Consider the following 17,877-nt stretch of genomic DNA (forward strand, 5'->3'; position numbering starts at 1 on the left):
TTTTTTTTTTTTTTTTGCGGAACCAGGGATTGAACTCAGACCCTTGCGCTTGCCAGGGAAGCACTTATTCTACTGAGCCATCTCCCCACCCCTGTTACAATATCTTAAACATACTGTGACAGAACATTTAATTTTCTTTTGATTTTTAGGTCCTTTGACATGGTAAAATTTAATAGGGCTTTGGTTGATCATAGTATTTATTATTTACAGTTATCAAAGCTGCAGAGTGAAAAATCAAACTTGCAAGATCAGTTACGTGACTATGAAGATCGAGTTAATGCAATGAATTCTCACTTGAAAAATGTTAAGCAAGAATTATCATTCACACAGGTATGGCAGTGTTGAAAATGATATTGATTATATCCGTGTAGTCATGAAACATTTTACAGTCAGTCTGTGATTTTTGTTAGAGAAATAATAGAAAATAGCATAACCCAACTGTTGTGAATAGAACCATGAATGCTAAAGTAAATAGAAAAAAAGATTTAAGGAACAAATTACTGCTATCAATTTTAAACAAAAACTGTATTAAAGCAGAAATCATCCAAACAATCTCATATAATAATAAGCAACAGATTTATGTAAGAAGGATATAGTCATGGCCATGAGAAATGACAGCTATAAGCAGAAACAGAGCTAGTATAATGCAGAATAGATTTTTATCTTCAGTTTTTCAGAACTACCCGCTGAACACACTTTAGTGGCCTTTATGGCTGCAAGGTATGTTAGTTTAGTTTATGTTAGTTTAGTTAAAAAATTGAAAATTTTAAAGATCATCATGAGACTAAAAAGTTAAATTATCTTGTAGATTATTTAAGGTAACTTGAGAATGTGTTTTAGACATAGCACTACTGTAGTTAAAACTTGAAGTAGGGAATTAAGCTTTTGTTTTAAGAATAATTTGCTTAAGGGTCAGCCAAATAGCTCAGCGGATTAAAACACCTGCCTAGGTAGAGGCAAGGGTGGGTGTTCAAGCCCCAGCTTGCCTTGCTGGCCTCACCGTCCTCGCCCCCCACTGAGACTGTGATTGAAACCGGGCATGGTGGCACGTACCTGTAATCCCAGTACTTGGGAGGTTGAAAAACAGGGAGGATCACTGCAAGTCCGATCTGTGTAGTGAGACCCTGTAGACCCTGTACTAAATACAATAAAAAAAACAAAGAAACAATAACAGAAAAGAATCTGCTGAAGTGTAGACATGTACTCCCTGATGCCCAGAAAACCAGCTAACTTGGTAAATCAGCATTAGACTTCCTTGTCAATTTAAAAAAAGCTCATCTACTTTTCTGAGAAAAAATTATAAATCTTAAAAATGAATAAAGCCATGCCTTTAAAAATCAGTCCATACTCAGTGTATGTTTAATAGTTTACAAATCTTATTAGGAAGTTACATATTTAGTAAACGTTTGAAAATAATACTCCTGAATCTTCAATACTTTGTTTGCGTAATGGACAGAACTATTTGGAGCACCAGCCTGATAACTCAGCAGATTAAAGTACCTGCTTAAGTCACCCAGGGGCAGGGGCTTGAGCCCCGGACCTGCTGTGTCGGCTCCGCTCCCAGGGCATGCTGAGAAGGCAATTGAGACTGAGTGGTGTGGCCTGTTCCAGTAATCCCATAATCGAAGCACTTAGGAGGCTGAAAACAGGAGAATCACTACAAATCCTATCTATGTAGTGAGACCCTGAACACCCTGTAGACCCTGCCCTAAATACGTGAAAATAAAATAAAATAAATTAATTAAAAAACAAAACAAAACTCTTTGGAACAGGACTGGAGATATAGCTCAGCAGCATAAGTGCCTGCCTGGCAAATTCAGGGTCCTGAGTTCCTGTAGAACAAAACAGTAACAACAACAAAACCCAACTAGCATTGGGCAGATAGCATAGCAGTCTAATTGTCTGCCTGGCAAATACAAGGACCTGGGTTCGGTCCCTGGTACTACATGCTGTTCTGGCCCCATCACACCTGTAATCCAAGCACTAGGGACCCTGTACCAAATAAATAAATAAATAAATAAATAAATAAATAAAACCCCTAACTGTTTGGAACAGTAGTTTTCCTCAAGTTATTAAACTAGTGACTTGGGGACTTGAGAGAAAGAATCACTGTAGGTGTATCTCAGTACCAATAAACTTGAATAAACAAGCCTGGATTACATAGAGACAAAAGTGATACACTTTGTGCTACAGTAGCAGCTTTAATGCTACTAGTATGAAATTAATACGGAGAGTGTTAACTTAGGAGCACTCTAAGACCACTTGGCAAGAAATTTTTATTTGATAAAAACAAAGGTAAAAATCGTCTACTAGTACACTCTTAAGAAATATTGTCCACCGTCAGTTTTTAGGTAATTATTTCAAAGTTCCCTTTTAATTAAAATATGTGATCAACAGGGTGTGTTCCTTTTCCGTTATGTTTAATTGATTATTTCTTACTTATCGGTAAGTAATGAATTATAGTTTTCAGGCCTCACCAGATAAACTTTGTTTTCTTTAGTTTTTCTGCACCAACCTCGTAGCTGAAGACTGCAGATTCTAGTACCTCTGGGCAGGCGGGGCTGACTTCCTTACCACCGAGTGAGCGACGTCAGCCAGACTGTGGTCCCTGTCCAGGGTGAAGGTGTCCTCCCTGTGGAGTTCATCCATGCATCTTGGTGACCTTCTTGGTGCCTAATGGACTAATATAAATATTTCATAATGATAAAAGTTTTAAAGCTTTTGTTTCTGTACTTTTCTAGTCCCTTTACAAAGCAAGGGAGAATGAGATTGAAAGTGAAGAACACTTTAAGGCCATTGCTGAAAGAGAACTGGGACGAGTGAAGAGCGAGATACTGCAGCTAGAAAATGAGATGGCTTCCATCCGAGAGCGGAAGACTGACAAGGAAGTATGTGACTGGACGCTTCACACGACTGTACCTCTCGCACGTGAAATGAGCTTTTTTTTTTTTTTTCTGTATAGGAAAGGCATTCATTAGTTTCTTGACATTTATTTAAATTGTTTTCTTGAACAATGAAATGACATGGAGTGGTGATTTGAATGAAACAATGTTAAAGTACCACATTCTCCCCCATTATTCATTCATCATTTATTTTCTGAGACTTACTATGTTCAAAGTATCATGCTGGCTGCCTGTTATATAAAATACTAGGCCTGGTTGAAATGTGTTATATTCTTATCAGCAAAGTCAATTTTAGTTTTGCAATTCATTTAAAATTTCTACATTTCATATTAATTTCTGAGCTTTCTGACTTTAATGTTAAACTACTTTAACCTATTTCTCATTCTTTAGTTTTCAGTTACTTGATTTGGGAGCTCTTTTCAGATGTATATTCTTCTCTTTATATAGGCATGTATACAAAACTGCACATACAGAAGTATATAGATTCACGCATATACATATTTTATAGTGATGTCATGTAATATTTATATATGCAATAGAACTATATACCTATTAATTTGTATTTGTTTATATATTGTTCTTTTATGAATCTGGATTTAGTAAATGACTAAATTTATAGAAGTATTTTTGTTTCTTTCACTACTGTAAAATTAGAAGTGCTCCCAACATTTCTATCCATGAGACCTCTTACAGGGAATGGGACTGAAGGAAGGGAACCTGACGTGAGTTTTAGCATCTTGAGGCTATTATTCTAACTAAGACCGCATATATATGCATTTGGGGGGACGTTAGTGGAATAACATCGTCTAAAGCCTTTTAAAGAAAACTTTTGTTAACTACTATCCTCAACTTTGTGTATTCAGATCTTCTCTATTTTACCATTAAGGAATTAAAATACAAGGATAATAGTTAAATAATTAGAAACAGGATACTATAAATGTCTGAAGGCAGGGAAGGATTTCTTCTGAATATGTTTTTTAGTCCATAATATTGTTTTCTTAGAGGTTGTAGAGTAAATAATATTTTGCAATTTTTCTTTTCGCTCACATTTCTTGGGAATTAGAATGGCATATTCAAAGCTACTCAAAAGTTGGATGGCTTGAAGTGTCAGATGAACTGGGATCAGCAAGCATTGGAGGCTTGGTTAGAAGAGTCAGCTCATAAAGACAGCGATGCCCTCACTCTTGAGAAATATGCACAACAAGACGATAATAAAATCAGGGTGAGAAATGATACATCGTAATTGCTATTCTGATTTAAGAGGATTCTTGGAAGCATTTCAGAAAGAAAGTTATTTATTTATTTATTTATTTATTTATTTATTTATTTATTTGGTACAGGGTCTTGCTGTACAGCTTGGACTTGTCGTGATCCTCCTGTCTCAGCCTCCCCAGCACTAGGATTACAGGCCTGTGCCACCACGCCCAGTTTGGTGGCCAGCTTGGCATGGGGCTGGCATGGCATGTAGTACTGGGGATTGATCCTGGGTCCTTGTGCTTGCCAGGCAGGTGCTTAGACAGCTTGGAGAAGAGAAAGTCTTCCTGACCCTGGAGAAGAGAAAGACTTGTGCTAGCACTATTTATTGATATTTTATCTATTTTGTCTAATTTTTAGTTTGAGTATTACATATGGTATTCGCTAATTTGGGACCATAGTGCTGCTGAGTGATGCTATAACCATTCCTGAAGGTCCACTGACATCTGGTGTTGCTAGCAGAGTCAGTATACAAAACCTGCTTTTTTCTGGGAGATTTAATACCAAATTATATTGTAGGTATTTCCAAATGACATATTACTCTTTTTTCTAATTTCCTTTAGAAAATATTAAAATCATTTTAGAAAAAATTAGGAGTTTATGTAATTCTGTGAAAACAGATTAGCCCTTTAGGATTAAAAGAAAAGGAGGGCCGGCTGAAGAGCTCAGTGGATTAAAGCACCTGCAAGCAGGCTCAGGGTTTGGGGTTTCAATCCACAAGCCTACCGAGCCTGCCCTGACCCCGGAGTGTGCTGAGATGCCAATTGAGACAGGGTGTGGTGGCATGTGCCTTTTATCCCAGCTCTTGGGAGGCTGTAATGAGGCAGAACATTACAAATCCGATATAGTAGTGAGACCCTGAACACCCTGTAGACTCTTCCCAAAAAAAAAAAAAAAAAAAAAAAAAAGGAAAACATTATTTTACAGTTGTTTTAGATATAAATACGTACGAATAATGATAGTATTAGGCATGATATCTATAGCTTTTAAATTATAAATAATAATTATGTTTTGCCTGTGACCATCTCATAGGTACTGACCCTGAAGTTAGAAAAGCTGACCTTGGAATGTAATCAGAAGCGAAAGCTTCTTGACAATGAGCTTACAGAGACTCTCAGTGCCCAGGTTGGTTCATGAAGATTTTAGTTCTTAATTTTCAGGTAGATGCTCTTAAAAGCATTTACATTCTCAGAAATGTTGTTTGCTCTCTATTTGACAGTTGGAACTGGATAAAGCAGCCCAAGATTTTCGTAAGATTCATAACGAAAGACAAGCACTCATTGAGCAGTGGGAGAACACGATAGAGCAGATGCAGAAGCGGGACCGAGACATAGACGACTGTGCCCTGGTAAGGTAGTTCGCCCCATCATGTTCTGATCTATTTGCCTCTTTGGTGTTTAACTCATTCTTCCAAATGTAAATCACACTCATGGCTGAAAGTCACTTTTGCAGAAGACTTTGATAGTTTTGCTAAATCTTTTGCAGTGCTGACCCTATATCTGTTTAGGAAAGTGATTTTAGGAAGATTATTTGCTTACAGTATTACAGCAGTCATAGACTGGATCCTGTCAGCTGTTAATTGTGAAGCAGATATTACTGCCATAAATCCAGTGTGTTGTCAGTGGTGCCTGAGAGTTAACACGTACGCTTAGGGAAATGGTCCCTGGAAGATAACCAAGAAATGAGGTGGGAGAGTCAGACCAGGAACCCAGGTGGCCAACAAAGTTTTACTGTTGAAGCGGGGGCACCACTGATGTAGAAAATCCAAAGGGGAGGTGCAGAGTGCACTGGTCAACTGGTGATGCAGGCCTACTGCCATTGCTTGCTACTTTTAGGGGTGATGTGACAGAATGGTTTTGGGAAACCATGAAGGAAGGAAATATTTTTTTTTTGTTCTATTGAGAAACAAATATCTAGATAGTTTCAAAGCTGATTAATAGGACATTTTTAATAATTAATACATTGTACATTGTTATCTTCTTAGTGGTTATCCATAGTACAAGAAGCAGGCAGGATATTCTGTCCAAACACTGTTACTACAAATCTTTCTTCTCATTGAATTAAGTGAAAGTAGCTGTATATCTATCCCAATTATTCTGTATATACAAACACAAAATGGTCCTAAGGAAGGAAATATTGATGAGTGAAAGTGGAAGGGTTGGGAGGGATTGGGATGAAGAGGTTGAAGAGGAAAGAAAGTGAGATGATGTGTTAAATTCCATTTTGAATTTACTCCACAAATAGGCAGCCAGCCCAGACTACTGGAATATTAGCATTCCAGTGGTTAAATATGGCTTACTTGTGATTATTTTATTATCAATATCTGCAAGAGACAGTATTTTACTGAAAAATAAGGAATAACTCCCTAGGAGGGATAAACTAGTTTTCCTAAGACATCCTCTCAAATCTTAATGATGATAATGGTATCTATTTTTAAATTTCTTATTGCTTTCAAATATCAAGAATTTGTAAATTAAAAGTATCAGAGTTTTCTCTATGTAAATCAAGTGTGTCTGTTTCAAGATTATTGATCCACAGTTAATATTTTCATGCAAACTCACTACTGACTGACTTGACCTATGGATTTGGCAGAATACACCAATAATAGCTGTCTGGACCTATTTATAATGTTTCTTATTTACAGCTTGACATCTGCTTCCTGAAAACAAAACAAAATATAACAAAACTTATTCCTGACTTAAGCATTTCTATGACGGCACCACTTCTATGCCAACATGATTCCGCTGAACGCAGAGCTGAGAAGAGATATAAATCAGGTCTTGTGAGTGAAGGGCAGCTCATTCCCACCACTAGAATATTTAGTCTGTGTAGGAAGGTAAAATTGCTCTGCCATCTTAAGGTTTCTGGCTAGGACTAACATAAAATAGGTTAACAGAAGAAAGCATATACATTTTATTTACATGTCCTAGGAGCTTTCATAAGAAAAATGACAATTCAAAGAAATAAGTGACTAGGGCTGAGTGCTTATATTCAAGTTTGAACAAAGAGTAGCAGTGGTGGGAGAGTCATTAGGCAGGTAGGGGGTAGTTTAACAAGGTTTATTTGTACAGATTTCTACTGGTCTTAACTCCTTGACTTTGGTGATAAGAATATTTTTCTTTCTCTTGGCATTGGGAAGATACCTTTGAGATAGGGTTTTATCTCTTGTATTTTGGGGGAGAGAGAGGTCAGAGTGCCTTGCTTGGGATCTGCTATTTTTCAAGTGCTTTGAACTCAAAGTGGTCAATATGTTAAAATGGCATATTTTAGGATGTTATGTTTTAATCCCGTATCAGTGAAATGGTGCTTTTTTTTTTTTTAGTCTCTCTTGCTTGAAAACAATGCCTATTTCCTAATGCCTTCTTGGAAAGCCTTGCCATGTGATCCTGAAATTGGCTCCCTGAAAGAAATAGTACTTAGAAAGGGAAAAGATTTTTCTGCTGTGCTTTTATTCCATGGTAGACATGTTGGGATATTGCCTGGAAGCATTAACTATGTGAAAACTTAGCCATGAATAATACTTTTAAGAACTAGGAATGTTACAGTAGGTATGAAAGCATCTGCTCAAGTGGTAGAGAAATCAGTGTAATGCAAGAAACTTTAGAATGGTCATTGGATATATTTAAACCTAGAAGATTTTGACATGCTTTTAGCTGAGTGAGCACAAATAACGTTATGGATTCCTATTATTGTCATTATAGACTTTTTTTTTTTTTGAACCAGGGATTGAACTCAGGCCCTTGTGCTTGCCTGGGAAGTGCTTTTTCTTCTGAGCCATCTCCCTAGCCTGACATGTTGTTTTGTAGACAGTATATAGGAATAGTACATTAAGCAATGAAAAATGTGTTTTAAAAATATATTATATCTCAGATATACATGCTGTCTCGGTTCCTTTTCTCTGTTACTTGTCTCTTGCTGGGACAAAATACCTGACACACAAAATTAAGAAAGGAAAGATTTATTTCCCTCACACGGTTCAGTCCATACTCGCCGAAGCAGCGGCTGCAGCATGGAACAGCGGCAGGGGCAGAGGCAGAGAGCAAACCTCTCTCCCTTCCTTGTGTTGCTTTCAGGGCATCTGTCCCATGCTGGCTGTAACACTCCCTGCTATAATCCCAGCATTGGAACATGAATTAATTATAAACTCTAGAAGCCCCACCCATCACAGCATGAAGCTTTGGGGGACAAAGCATAACACATATATTTAATAGGTTAATATGTATAGTATTACAGGATTTCACAAACTTACTGATTTCAGAATTCTTAACTCCTCCAGGCTTCTAGGATTGTTTGGTAAGACCCCTTTTGGAAAACTTAGAAGAAATACATTTTAGGGTAATTTTCTCTGTAATTTATTGAGTCTGTTGCCTTTACATTACTTGAAAAACCACATTTGGACAAGGAGAAAAGCTAGCAAACATGGCCGGAGCAAAGCCATACATTTATGTGCACAAGATGGGTAAGGCAATGATCCTGAGAAATATCAGCAGGTTTTTGTTTTGTTTTTCCTGGCTGGCTCCGAATGCCTTCAGGGCAGGTTTGGCTGGCTTGAATTCTGGGGATCCAACCACAGCAACCTGAGGCTGACCGCTTTGTTGAAGCAGCCACTTAAAGAACTGAGCTAAGGGGCAGGCCCCCCAATTGGCAGGTTTTTGAAAATAACAGTTAATTGGTAGGATTCTCACCGTGACTAACTATATATGCTGATACCTGTGAACTAAGCAATTGCACTGAAGACAGTGTGTAATAGTAGGGTCATGCTTGCAATGCTTGTCATTCTGGTCTTCTAAATGTGTACTGTTTGTCATGACATACCAATTATTGCCATATTGTTTCTCAAGTAAATGTTTGTTTTTTTAAAAAAGATAATAAATGAAAACAAGAATCAAGAAAAAAAATTTCACAGGACTGTCCTACTATAATGCTGTATATGGTTAGGTTTCTAAATTTCTATTTAAAAATATGTAATTATTTATTCATATTTTAAAATTTTTTTCCTTCATATTCTGTAGAGACTTAAAGTTTAACATATCAATACTTGATGGAAAATACCTGTTCCATGTTATGCCTAAGATTTTTGATATTCAGACAGATAGGTTAAGTCCAACTGCATTTGTTGTAGGGTAATAATAAGCTTCTCTTCTGGAGGGTTAATAACCTAAGTTTGCAGATAAAAAATTAGAGAAAAAGAAGGGCTGCAAGGACAGCCAACATTTTGGCCCTCGCTGTTCAAGGTCAGTGAAGACTCAGGACATAGGAGAACCTGTACTGTAACATCATGTAACTCAGTTGTGTCCCAAATTTTCTGATCAAGGAGATTATGAGACCACAGAGGAATGTGATCTATGATGTAGAGTGTGCCTAAGGAGAGTCACATGGAGAGAAAACATTCTCTCAGGCTTTCACAGAAATTGGTCAAGCAATGTTCGTGACTCATCCACATGGCTGACGCTGACAAAAGATCTACAAATTGCAGTACAGGGTTGGTTTCAGGATAAATCCTGAGGAGACTTGACTGACCTTATCAGATACAAAAGGTACATTTCTTGTTATATAGGTCTTGCTTTATCTTGATCTTAACCATCCATCAGAAAGGTATAAAAACGAGGTATAAGGGTAAAGCCATGTTGGTATGCTGGGCTGTAAAGGGCGCAGGACTTCTGACATTGCCAGTCCTGTGGTTAACCCACTACTATTATGGACTACTGGACTATATTGGGATATTTTGCTGAATTCATACACCTACAATATTTATTTTTTTTAAATTTTATTTATTTGTTTGTTTGTTTGTTTATTTATTTATTTATTTTTTGTGTGTGGCCAGCTCAGCCCACCAGGGGGCGGGGCTGGCTGGCATGTGGTGCTGGGGGATTGAACCGCGGTCCCTGTGCTTTGTTTAGCTTAGCTTGTTCTAAGTAGGTGCTTTAGACCACTGAGCCATCTCACCAGCCCCCTACAATATTTAAATGACAATGAAATACCCTTCCCTGAAAAAATTAAAAAAAGGGGATACAAATGAATGATCATTTTGTATCTGTATATACAAAATAGTTAAGATAGGTATACAGCTACTTTCTCTTAATTCAATGAGAAGAAAGATTTGTACTAATAGTGTTTGATAGGATATTAAGTCAGAATCTTGTACTATGAATAACCACTAAGAAGATACAATATGCAACATATTAATTATTGAAACTCTCCTACTAATTGGTTTCAAAATTGTCTCATTGCTATTTGTTTCTCAATAAAATTATTTGAAAAAAAAACTCATTTGACTGTTTTTTGTTTTGTTTTGTTTTGCTTTTTTTTTGTTCCCCAGCATTAAAATATCTTCTCATGTCACATGGCTTAAAAGTTGACCATGGCATTTGAATTTCATCACAAATTGGCCTTAAATTCTACCTTTCCACTCTCATACTCTTCATCTCTACTCTACTCTTTCTTAATTCTGTGTTCCTTGTTACATCTGCACTTTAGCCACATTGGAGCACTCATATATCTCCATTCATTTTTGTAGTCCCCACTCAAATGATGCCTCTTGGGTAATCTTTTCTAGATCACTCTTGGGTGAAATTCATTATCCCTTTGTTACCAGAATTCTTTCTCCATATTTCATTGTATATTCCACTTATTGATCATTAAGACTACCAAAAATCCAAGGGAAGATATTCTTAATGGAACCAATAACTAAAATGTTATTTTTGAAAGATGAAAAATACTGATCTGTAAAATATTTGGAAACTCTCATGGAAACCCAAGTTGCTATGTAAAAAATATTTATTGCTATTAAATTTTTTTAGATGTTACGCTTCGTATATATAGGCCCATTGATTTTCTCATATCTTCAGCAAAGTTTCAGATTGATGAAAGACAGCACAGAGACCTTTAACAATGAATTTATAAATACTGGTATGGGGTGTGTTAATATTTTATTTTATTCTTATACAAATCCGTCTTTTAAAAGTGTTCTCTTAAGAATGTTAAATAAACATTGAATATAATAATAAAAAACAAAACCTAAATTCCTTTTGATTTTAGTTTGTTCATATTAAACAAATATTTAAGTAAATATTTGTTTTCATTCTAGGCATTGACAAGAGTAAAACAGGAAAAAAGAGAAAAAGAAATTTTGGTTAAAGAAAAGATGAAGTTTTTGGAAAATGAGATTGGGAATAACACAGAATATGAGAAAAAAATTTCTGCTGCTGACCGTAAAGTTTTAAAATGTAGAACAGATTATCAAAATCATGAAACCATTAGAAGTCAGCTGAAGGAAGAGGTACATCAGCTAAGAACAGTGGTCTGTGAGTTCGGGGTGAATTATTATGAAAATAACACAAAGCCTTGCCTTAAGGAACTGCCTTCTGCTTCTGGTGTTTTTTTTAAAAATTTCATCATTTGCTTAAGAATGTCTATAGTCAGAGCATCATTTTGTGTCAATGTACTACTGGTATTCCTATGTAATATTTTATGAGTACATATTAGTAATACAGTGATTAAAATTAATAATGCAATAATATAAATTAGTAATTTTTTGGTATACTGGTAAATGTATGTAACATTTTTTCATTATTTTCATCTCTATTATTCCCTCCCCTGATGATATCCTTTATTTCTAGAAGTCCAATGTTCTCGTTCTCCCTCTCTCTTTCTCTCCCCTCATTCCACCCCTTCCTCCTTCTTTCTCTCATTGTCTCTTTCTCTTTTACATTGATTATATAAGATGTGATATATTAAAACGTGATATTTAATTGAGTCTGGCTTATTTTGCCTAGCATGATGATTTTCAGTTCTATCTTTTTTTCTAGCAATTGACATGATTTTATTATTATTGTTATTATTTTTTTAATTTTATTTGTGTGTGTGTGTGTGTGTGTGTGTGTGTGTGTGTGGCCAGCTCAGCCACCAGGGGGCGGGCTGGCTGGCATGTGGTGCTGGGGGATTGAACTGCGGTCCCTGTGCTTTGCTAAACTTGTTCTAAGTAGGCGCTTTAGACCACTGAGCCATCTCACCAGCCCGATTTTATTATTTTTATGGTTGAATAATGTTCCACTGTGTATCAGTGCCATATTTTTCTATCCATTCATCTGTTGATGGCCACCTAGGCTGTCTATAGCTTTGTTATTATGAAATGTGCAGTCACAAGTATGAATATGCCAGGTTACTACCACGTGTTGTATGTAGTTCTTTTGGATATATACTAAGGAGTTGTACAGGTGGATCAAATGGTATTTTTATTCTGAGCTTCTTGGGGACCTTTCCTACCACTCCCCTGGTGGATGTAGTTTCCATTTCCACCAGCTGTGTGGGATGCTCCTGGTCCCTCTGTCCCCTCCAGCATCTTTTATGAACACTTAGGTAGTTTCTGTACCTTGACTATTGTGAAAACTGTTGCAAAGAACATGGGGGTCTAGAGAGCTCTTCAGCATACAGATTTTGTTTCCTTTGGATATATATTCAGAAGAAGGAGTTTTAGATTATAGGGTAGTTCTATTTTCCTTAAGGAGCTTCTATACTGTTTTGCATAATGGCTGTGACATTACATTTCAGACAAAAGTATGAAAGTGTTCCCTTTTCTCTACATGTTTGCCAACTTACAGTTTTTCTTTTTCATAATAGCCATTTTAACAGTTACAGGGTGTATTGCATGGTAGTGCAACTTGTATATTCCTGATAGTGATCTTGAGCATCTTCTCATATTCCTGTTGGCCAGTCTTCTTTGGAAAAATGTTCAGACCCATTTTTCAATTGTGTCATCATTGTTATTGCTATTATATTATTGAGTTGTATGCATTCCTTATATATTTTGGAGGTTAATCTCTTATCAGACAGATAATTTGCAAATATTTTATCACATTCTGTCTGTTGCCTTTTCATTTTGATTTTTATTTTTACTGAACAGAAACTTTTGAACAGTCTCACTTGTTCATTGTTATTTTTTAGGTTTGTACTTTTTATGGGACATCAAAAAAATTATTATGGACACCAGTATCAAGGACCTTTCCCCATATGCTTTTTTCTAGGAGTTTTGTGTGTCAGATTTTACATTTAAGATCTTTGGTCCATTTTAAGTTGTTTTATATATGTAGAAAGAGAAAAGCCCTATGATCATTCTGCATGTGGGTATTCATTATTACCAAAACTATTTATGGAAGAATCTCCCCCTTCTCCACTGTGCTTGTTTTGCATCTCTCTGACAATTAGTTGACTGTGTATATGTATAGATTTATATTCAGTCTCTCTTCTGTTCCATTAGTCAGTGTATCTATTCTTATGCTAATTGCATACTTTTGGGGTTACTATAACTTTGTAATGTAGTTTGAAGTCAAGAATTATTATTGCTCCAACTTTTTTTGGGCGGGGGTACCGGGGGTTGAACTCAGGACACTGCGCTTGCCAGGCAGGCGCTTATTCTACTGAGCTATCTCCCCAGCACAACTTTGTTTTCCTTGCTTCAGATTTCTTTAGCTCCTTTTAGCACTTTTTTTTCTGTTTCGGTGAGGAATAACATTAAAATTTTGGTAGGGATTGGTATGGATATTTTGATAGGAATATTGATTGACTCTATAGAGATTTTGGTGGTATGAACATTTTGACAATATAATTTCTTCCAATCCATGAAGTGAAAGATCTTTCCGTTATGTATTATGTAATTTATTTCATGAATATTTTTTCATTTTCAGTGTACAGGTCTTTTATCTCCTTGGTTTAATTTATACCTAAGTATTTTATTCTTTTTTTGTGCTATTACAGATGAATTTTAAAACTTTTTTTTATTAAAAAATTCATTGTTAGTGTATAAAAATGAACTAGGTTTTGTGTGTTGATTTTGTCTCCTACAACTTTAGCAGATTTGTTAGTTCTAATTTATTTGGGTGGAGTCTAAGTTTTTGTGAATGTTCTTCTGAAGGAGAAAATTTATGACTTAGATTTATTTTAATAATTTTGATTAACTGTAAAATGTGTGTCATAAGAGGCTATGTGTTAGTTAGAAAAAGGATGAGTTAGAATATTTTGATATTTTTCCAAATCCAACTAACCTTCTTATGATTGTCCTGAATATTTTATACAAATACATCAGTTTGTTTTGAATCTTGTGTTTTTGAGCCAGTCTCAGGATATTGGACAGGTCGCATTTATTTTTTAATATATATACATATATAACTACTTTTAGTTCTTTTCATATTGTAAAAGCCATTTAAATTTGATATGCCAATAAATAATAAGATCTGTAAATATTAATACAAAAAGAGTTACTGTTTCTATGGATGTAACATAGGTTAAAACATAAAGTGGGCAGAATAGAAGTTCTCAGTAATGCAACTATACTGTGTAGAGTAAACATGTAATTTTTGTCTTTAACTAATAAACAGTTGGATTCTTTAAAAGCCACTGTGAATAGAACTGCCAGTGATTTAGAAGCATTAAGGAAAAATATTTCCAAAATAAAGAAAGATAGCCTTGAAGAAAGAGAAAGGTAAGAAAAATCTATTTAAATAATTAACTTTTTTACTAACCCTTGAAAATTATTGTAATATGTAGGTCTATGTCTTGTGAAATAATTGCAGCATTAAAGCTACTGCATTATTAAGCTTCAAAGTTTCCTGTCTTTCTATCACAAATTCAAGAGAAATATTTTTATAGTATATATATATATATGTATATATATATATATGTATATGTAAAATGATAAGAAAAAAGCTTCATAGCAAAATAGACCTATTAATGTCAACATCTTATGATAAACGCTCATTTGTTTGCATTGAACAGCTTCTAGGCATGCTTTCTATCTTTTCCTTATTTAGGTTACAAAAATTCAAAAGTCATAATCATATCATTAGAAAAAAATTGAGTCAGATAACTGAGAAAACCATGTCTGTGGAAGAGAAAGCCACCAATCTGGAAGATATGCTAAAGGAAGAGGAAAAGAGTGTGAAGGTAGAGTGTACATTTAAGTTTTGAAACTTATAGCAAACTAGCCAGAAGTGAATTGACTCCTGAAAGCCTAATTCATCAGCCCCTACTAACCAGAGGACTAAAAGTTTCTAAGAGCTGCTTTGTATTTTTATCATTTAACTTTGCCATCTTTGCACTTTGCCCTGGATTTTGCTCCTTTACAATGACCACCATGTCTGGGTCCCTGCTACCCGTGTGTCTATGGCTGCACCACATAGATATCTTGAAAACTGACCTTGTTGTACAACTGACTTTCACCTGATTATCATTTTATTTTGTTTCATGATTAATTTCTGTTGTGGAAGGTCAAGGTAGGAAAATCTCAAGTTCCAGTCCAGCCTGGGGAACTCCATTGTTTTAGCAAGACTCTATCTAAAAATAAATCAGAAAGGGCCTGTGGGTATATCACTCAGTGTGAAGGCCCTGAGTTCAGTCCCCAGTACCACCATATTCATTGTCCGTGTTTCATCCGTTGTATCCTTAACATCTTACCTTACCATCTGGCACCATGTTTTCACAAATAGACTCAAGGATGTCACTTTACTAATTAGCCTGGCAGCCCAAGCTCTGGTGGAATGGTTCCATTAAAGCAAATTTTTGGGAAACTAGATAAGGCTGGTTCACCATTTCCTCCTTGAAAACTTCTAAGTGACTTCTCTGTGTGACATATTATGGTAGGCAGTACATCTTGCTTTTACTCTGTTTGGGGAGACAGAGGAGAAAGAAGAAGGAGTAACTTCAGATGTGAACAAAATCCATGAATATTTTATCAAACTTATGTGAACTATGGCTCTATTTTTATCTGGACAGAATTCAGTTTCCTCAGAATGCTGTTAAAATTCCTGAGTAATGAAGTCATGCAGCACTTCCTACCTGAGTCCAAATCTTGCATTTCCTTAAAAGTTGTGTTTTTTCCCTGAGAGCACGCTGGTCTATGGCACATTAAAACTTACTAGAAACCAGTAAAGACTGAGAGTCATATCAATTAGACTTTCTGATCACAGAGAATAAAAGATTCTTAACTTTTGAAAAAAATTAGCTTAATTAGAAAATATATTGAGAGCTGGTACTGTGCTGGTACTGAATGCAGCAGGGTTGTGTTCATCATCTTGGCTTTGTTGCTGTTGATTTTGTTCGACTGGAAAAAAGTCAGCCGTATCTTTTTTGGATGGACTCTTACTATGACCAAACACTGACTCTACAACTACTCAGCCATCTTGTAGAAGGTCTTAAACTCAGTGGCAATTGTCTATTTCATGAAAGACAATGATGCACTGAATACAGATATTTCTTGCTTTGTAAAGGTTTAAATATTAGTTGCAAACTTCTTTTGTTTAATGCTGAACTCCACTGGTTGGGAAAGAAAAAATATGCTTATTTGGGTGTCATAACTTAGAATTAAGTCATTTTAACATTTAAAATATTAACTGTCAATTGACTGGGGTAACTGGAAATCTAGAATATAGTGGTCGTGAAGCCGCCAAGTCAAGATACATCTGCCTTGGTGGGGAGGCAGTGGGAATTGGGGTTTGTCCCTCTTTTCCAGAAGGCTGCACGTGGTACTGAGACCAACGAGAGGCAAAATGGGAGTGCTGAGCAGTGCCAGCAGGGTCCCGGGCCCACCCATTATGGCTCACGAAAGCTAGGAGTTAAATTTTCAGGACACTGTGGTGGGCTGCTTACCACAGTTACTATTAAAAAGTCATATGATGGAGGCTTCCAATTTAATTATATCCAAAACAAAAGTAATAAAAGTGAAACATTCATCATTTCCAGGTTAGTTTGTACAGTTAACTACTGCGTGGGCTCTTCATGATAAAGTGGTTTAACGTCCCTCGTGTCTGTGCATTGGAAATACTGCAGAATGGTCTTCTCTTGTGTATCTTTTCCCAGTTCTGCATTTAGCAGAATCATGTAGTAGCCTGAAGCGGGCCATAGTGGGATTGTTTATACCATTCAGTTCATATTTTCTCCTTACCCTCTTATCCATTGGAGAACTGATGGTTTAAACCTGATTGTCACTTGACAGTACTTGAAAGGAGATGGAGCATGGGTGATGTAGTTTCTCCACTGTTACACCTGCAGGACTTCAGACAACTTTGTGAAGTTGCAAGTGGTTTGTCTCAGTGGCCTCTTCTTCCACCACTCCCCCAGGAACCAGTGGAGTGGCCTAGTTCTGAGCTAGGGAAATGTGGAATGGAATTAAGATGACAGGTCAAGGTGCTGGATAGCAGGAATAGAAAACCGCTACTCTAGTCTACTAGAATGGACTATAAGACGTGCTGAGAATTGGTTGAAATTGTGACAAAGGGTTTATGTTATCAAGGGTTATAGTGTTGATGAGAGGGGCTCATTTGTTTATGAGCTCCTAAATTACAATGTTCATGTAAATAAAAAATTTTAAGATACTATAATTTTCTTAAAAACTGTAATTCTTATTATCAGGAAGTGGAAGTTCAATTGAACATAGTGAAAGATGTGTTTTTTAAGAAAATTCAGGAGTTACAGACTGAGAAGATGAAAGAAAAAGCTCTTGTGTCAGAAATTGAAGGAACCCGTTCCACTCTGAAGCATCTCAACAATCAGTTACATAAACTGGATTTTGAAACCTTAAAACAGCAAGAAATTATGTACAGTCAGGTAGGTGTTGCTCATGCAAGCATCTTCCATTCTGATTGTTTTTTTTTTTTTTAAATTCTCAAATGTTTTTTTTTATTTTTTTATTTATTTGAGAGAGAGAGAGAGAGAGAGAGAGAGAGAGAGA

At 36.0% G+C, this 17,877-nt stretch overlaps 1 protein-coding gene across 1 annotated transcript in view; it reads left to right on the forward strand.

Annotated features, from left to right (window-relative positions):
• Positions 1–17,877, forward strand: part of Ccdc39 (coiled-coil domain containing 39) — a 44,471-nt gene that overhangs the window by 1,597 nt on the left and 24,997 nt on the right. The window contains exons 2-10 of the mRNA XM_023707550.1: positions 211–330; positions 2,742–2,888; positions 3,967–4,125; positions 5,190–5,282; positions 5,377–5,505; positions 11,245–11,436; positions 14,531–14,634; positions 14,963–15,095; positions 17,559–17,753. Coding sequence (XP_023563318.1) covers positions 211–330; positions 2,742–2,888; positions 3,967–4,125; positions 5,190–5,282; positions 5,377–5,505; positions 11,245–11,436; positions 14,531–14,634; positions 14,963–15,095; positions 17,559–17,753 — 1,272 coding nt within the window. The remainder of the gene's footprint in view (positions 1–210; positions 331–2,741; positions 2,889–3,966; positions 4,126–5,189; positions 5,283–5,376; positions 5,506–11,244; positions 11,437–14,530; positions 14,635–14,962; positions 15,096–17,558; positions 17,754–17,877) is intronic.

The sequence above is a fragment of the Octodon degus genome, unplaced genomic scaffold (assembly GCF_000260255.1).
Source record: "Octodon degus isolate 3935 unplaced genomic scaffold, OctDeg1.0 scaffold00298, whole genome shotgun sequence".
Taxonomy (NCBI): Eukaryota; Metazoa; Chordata; class Mammalia; order Rodentia; family Octodontidae; genus Octodon; species Octodon degus.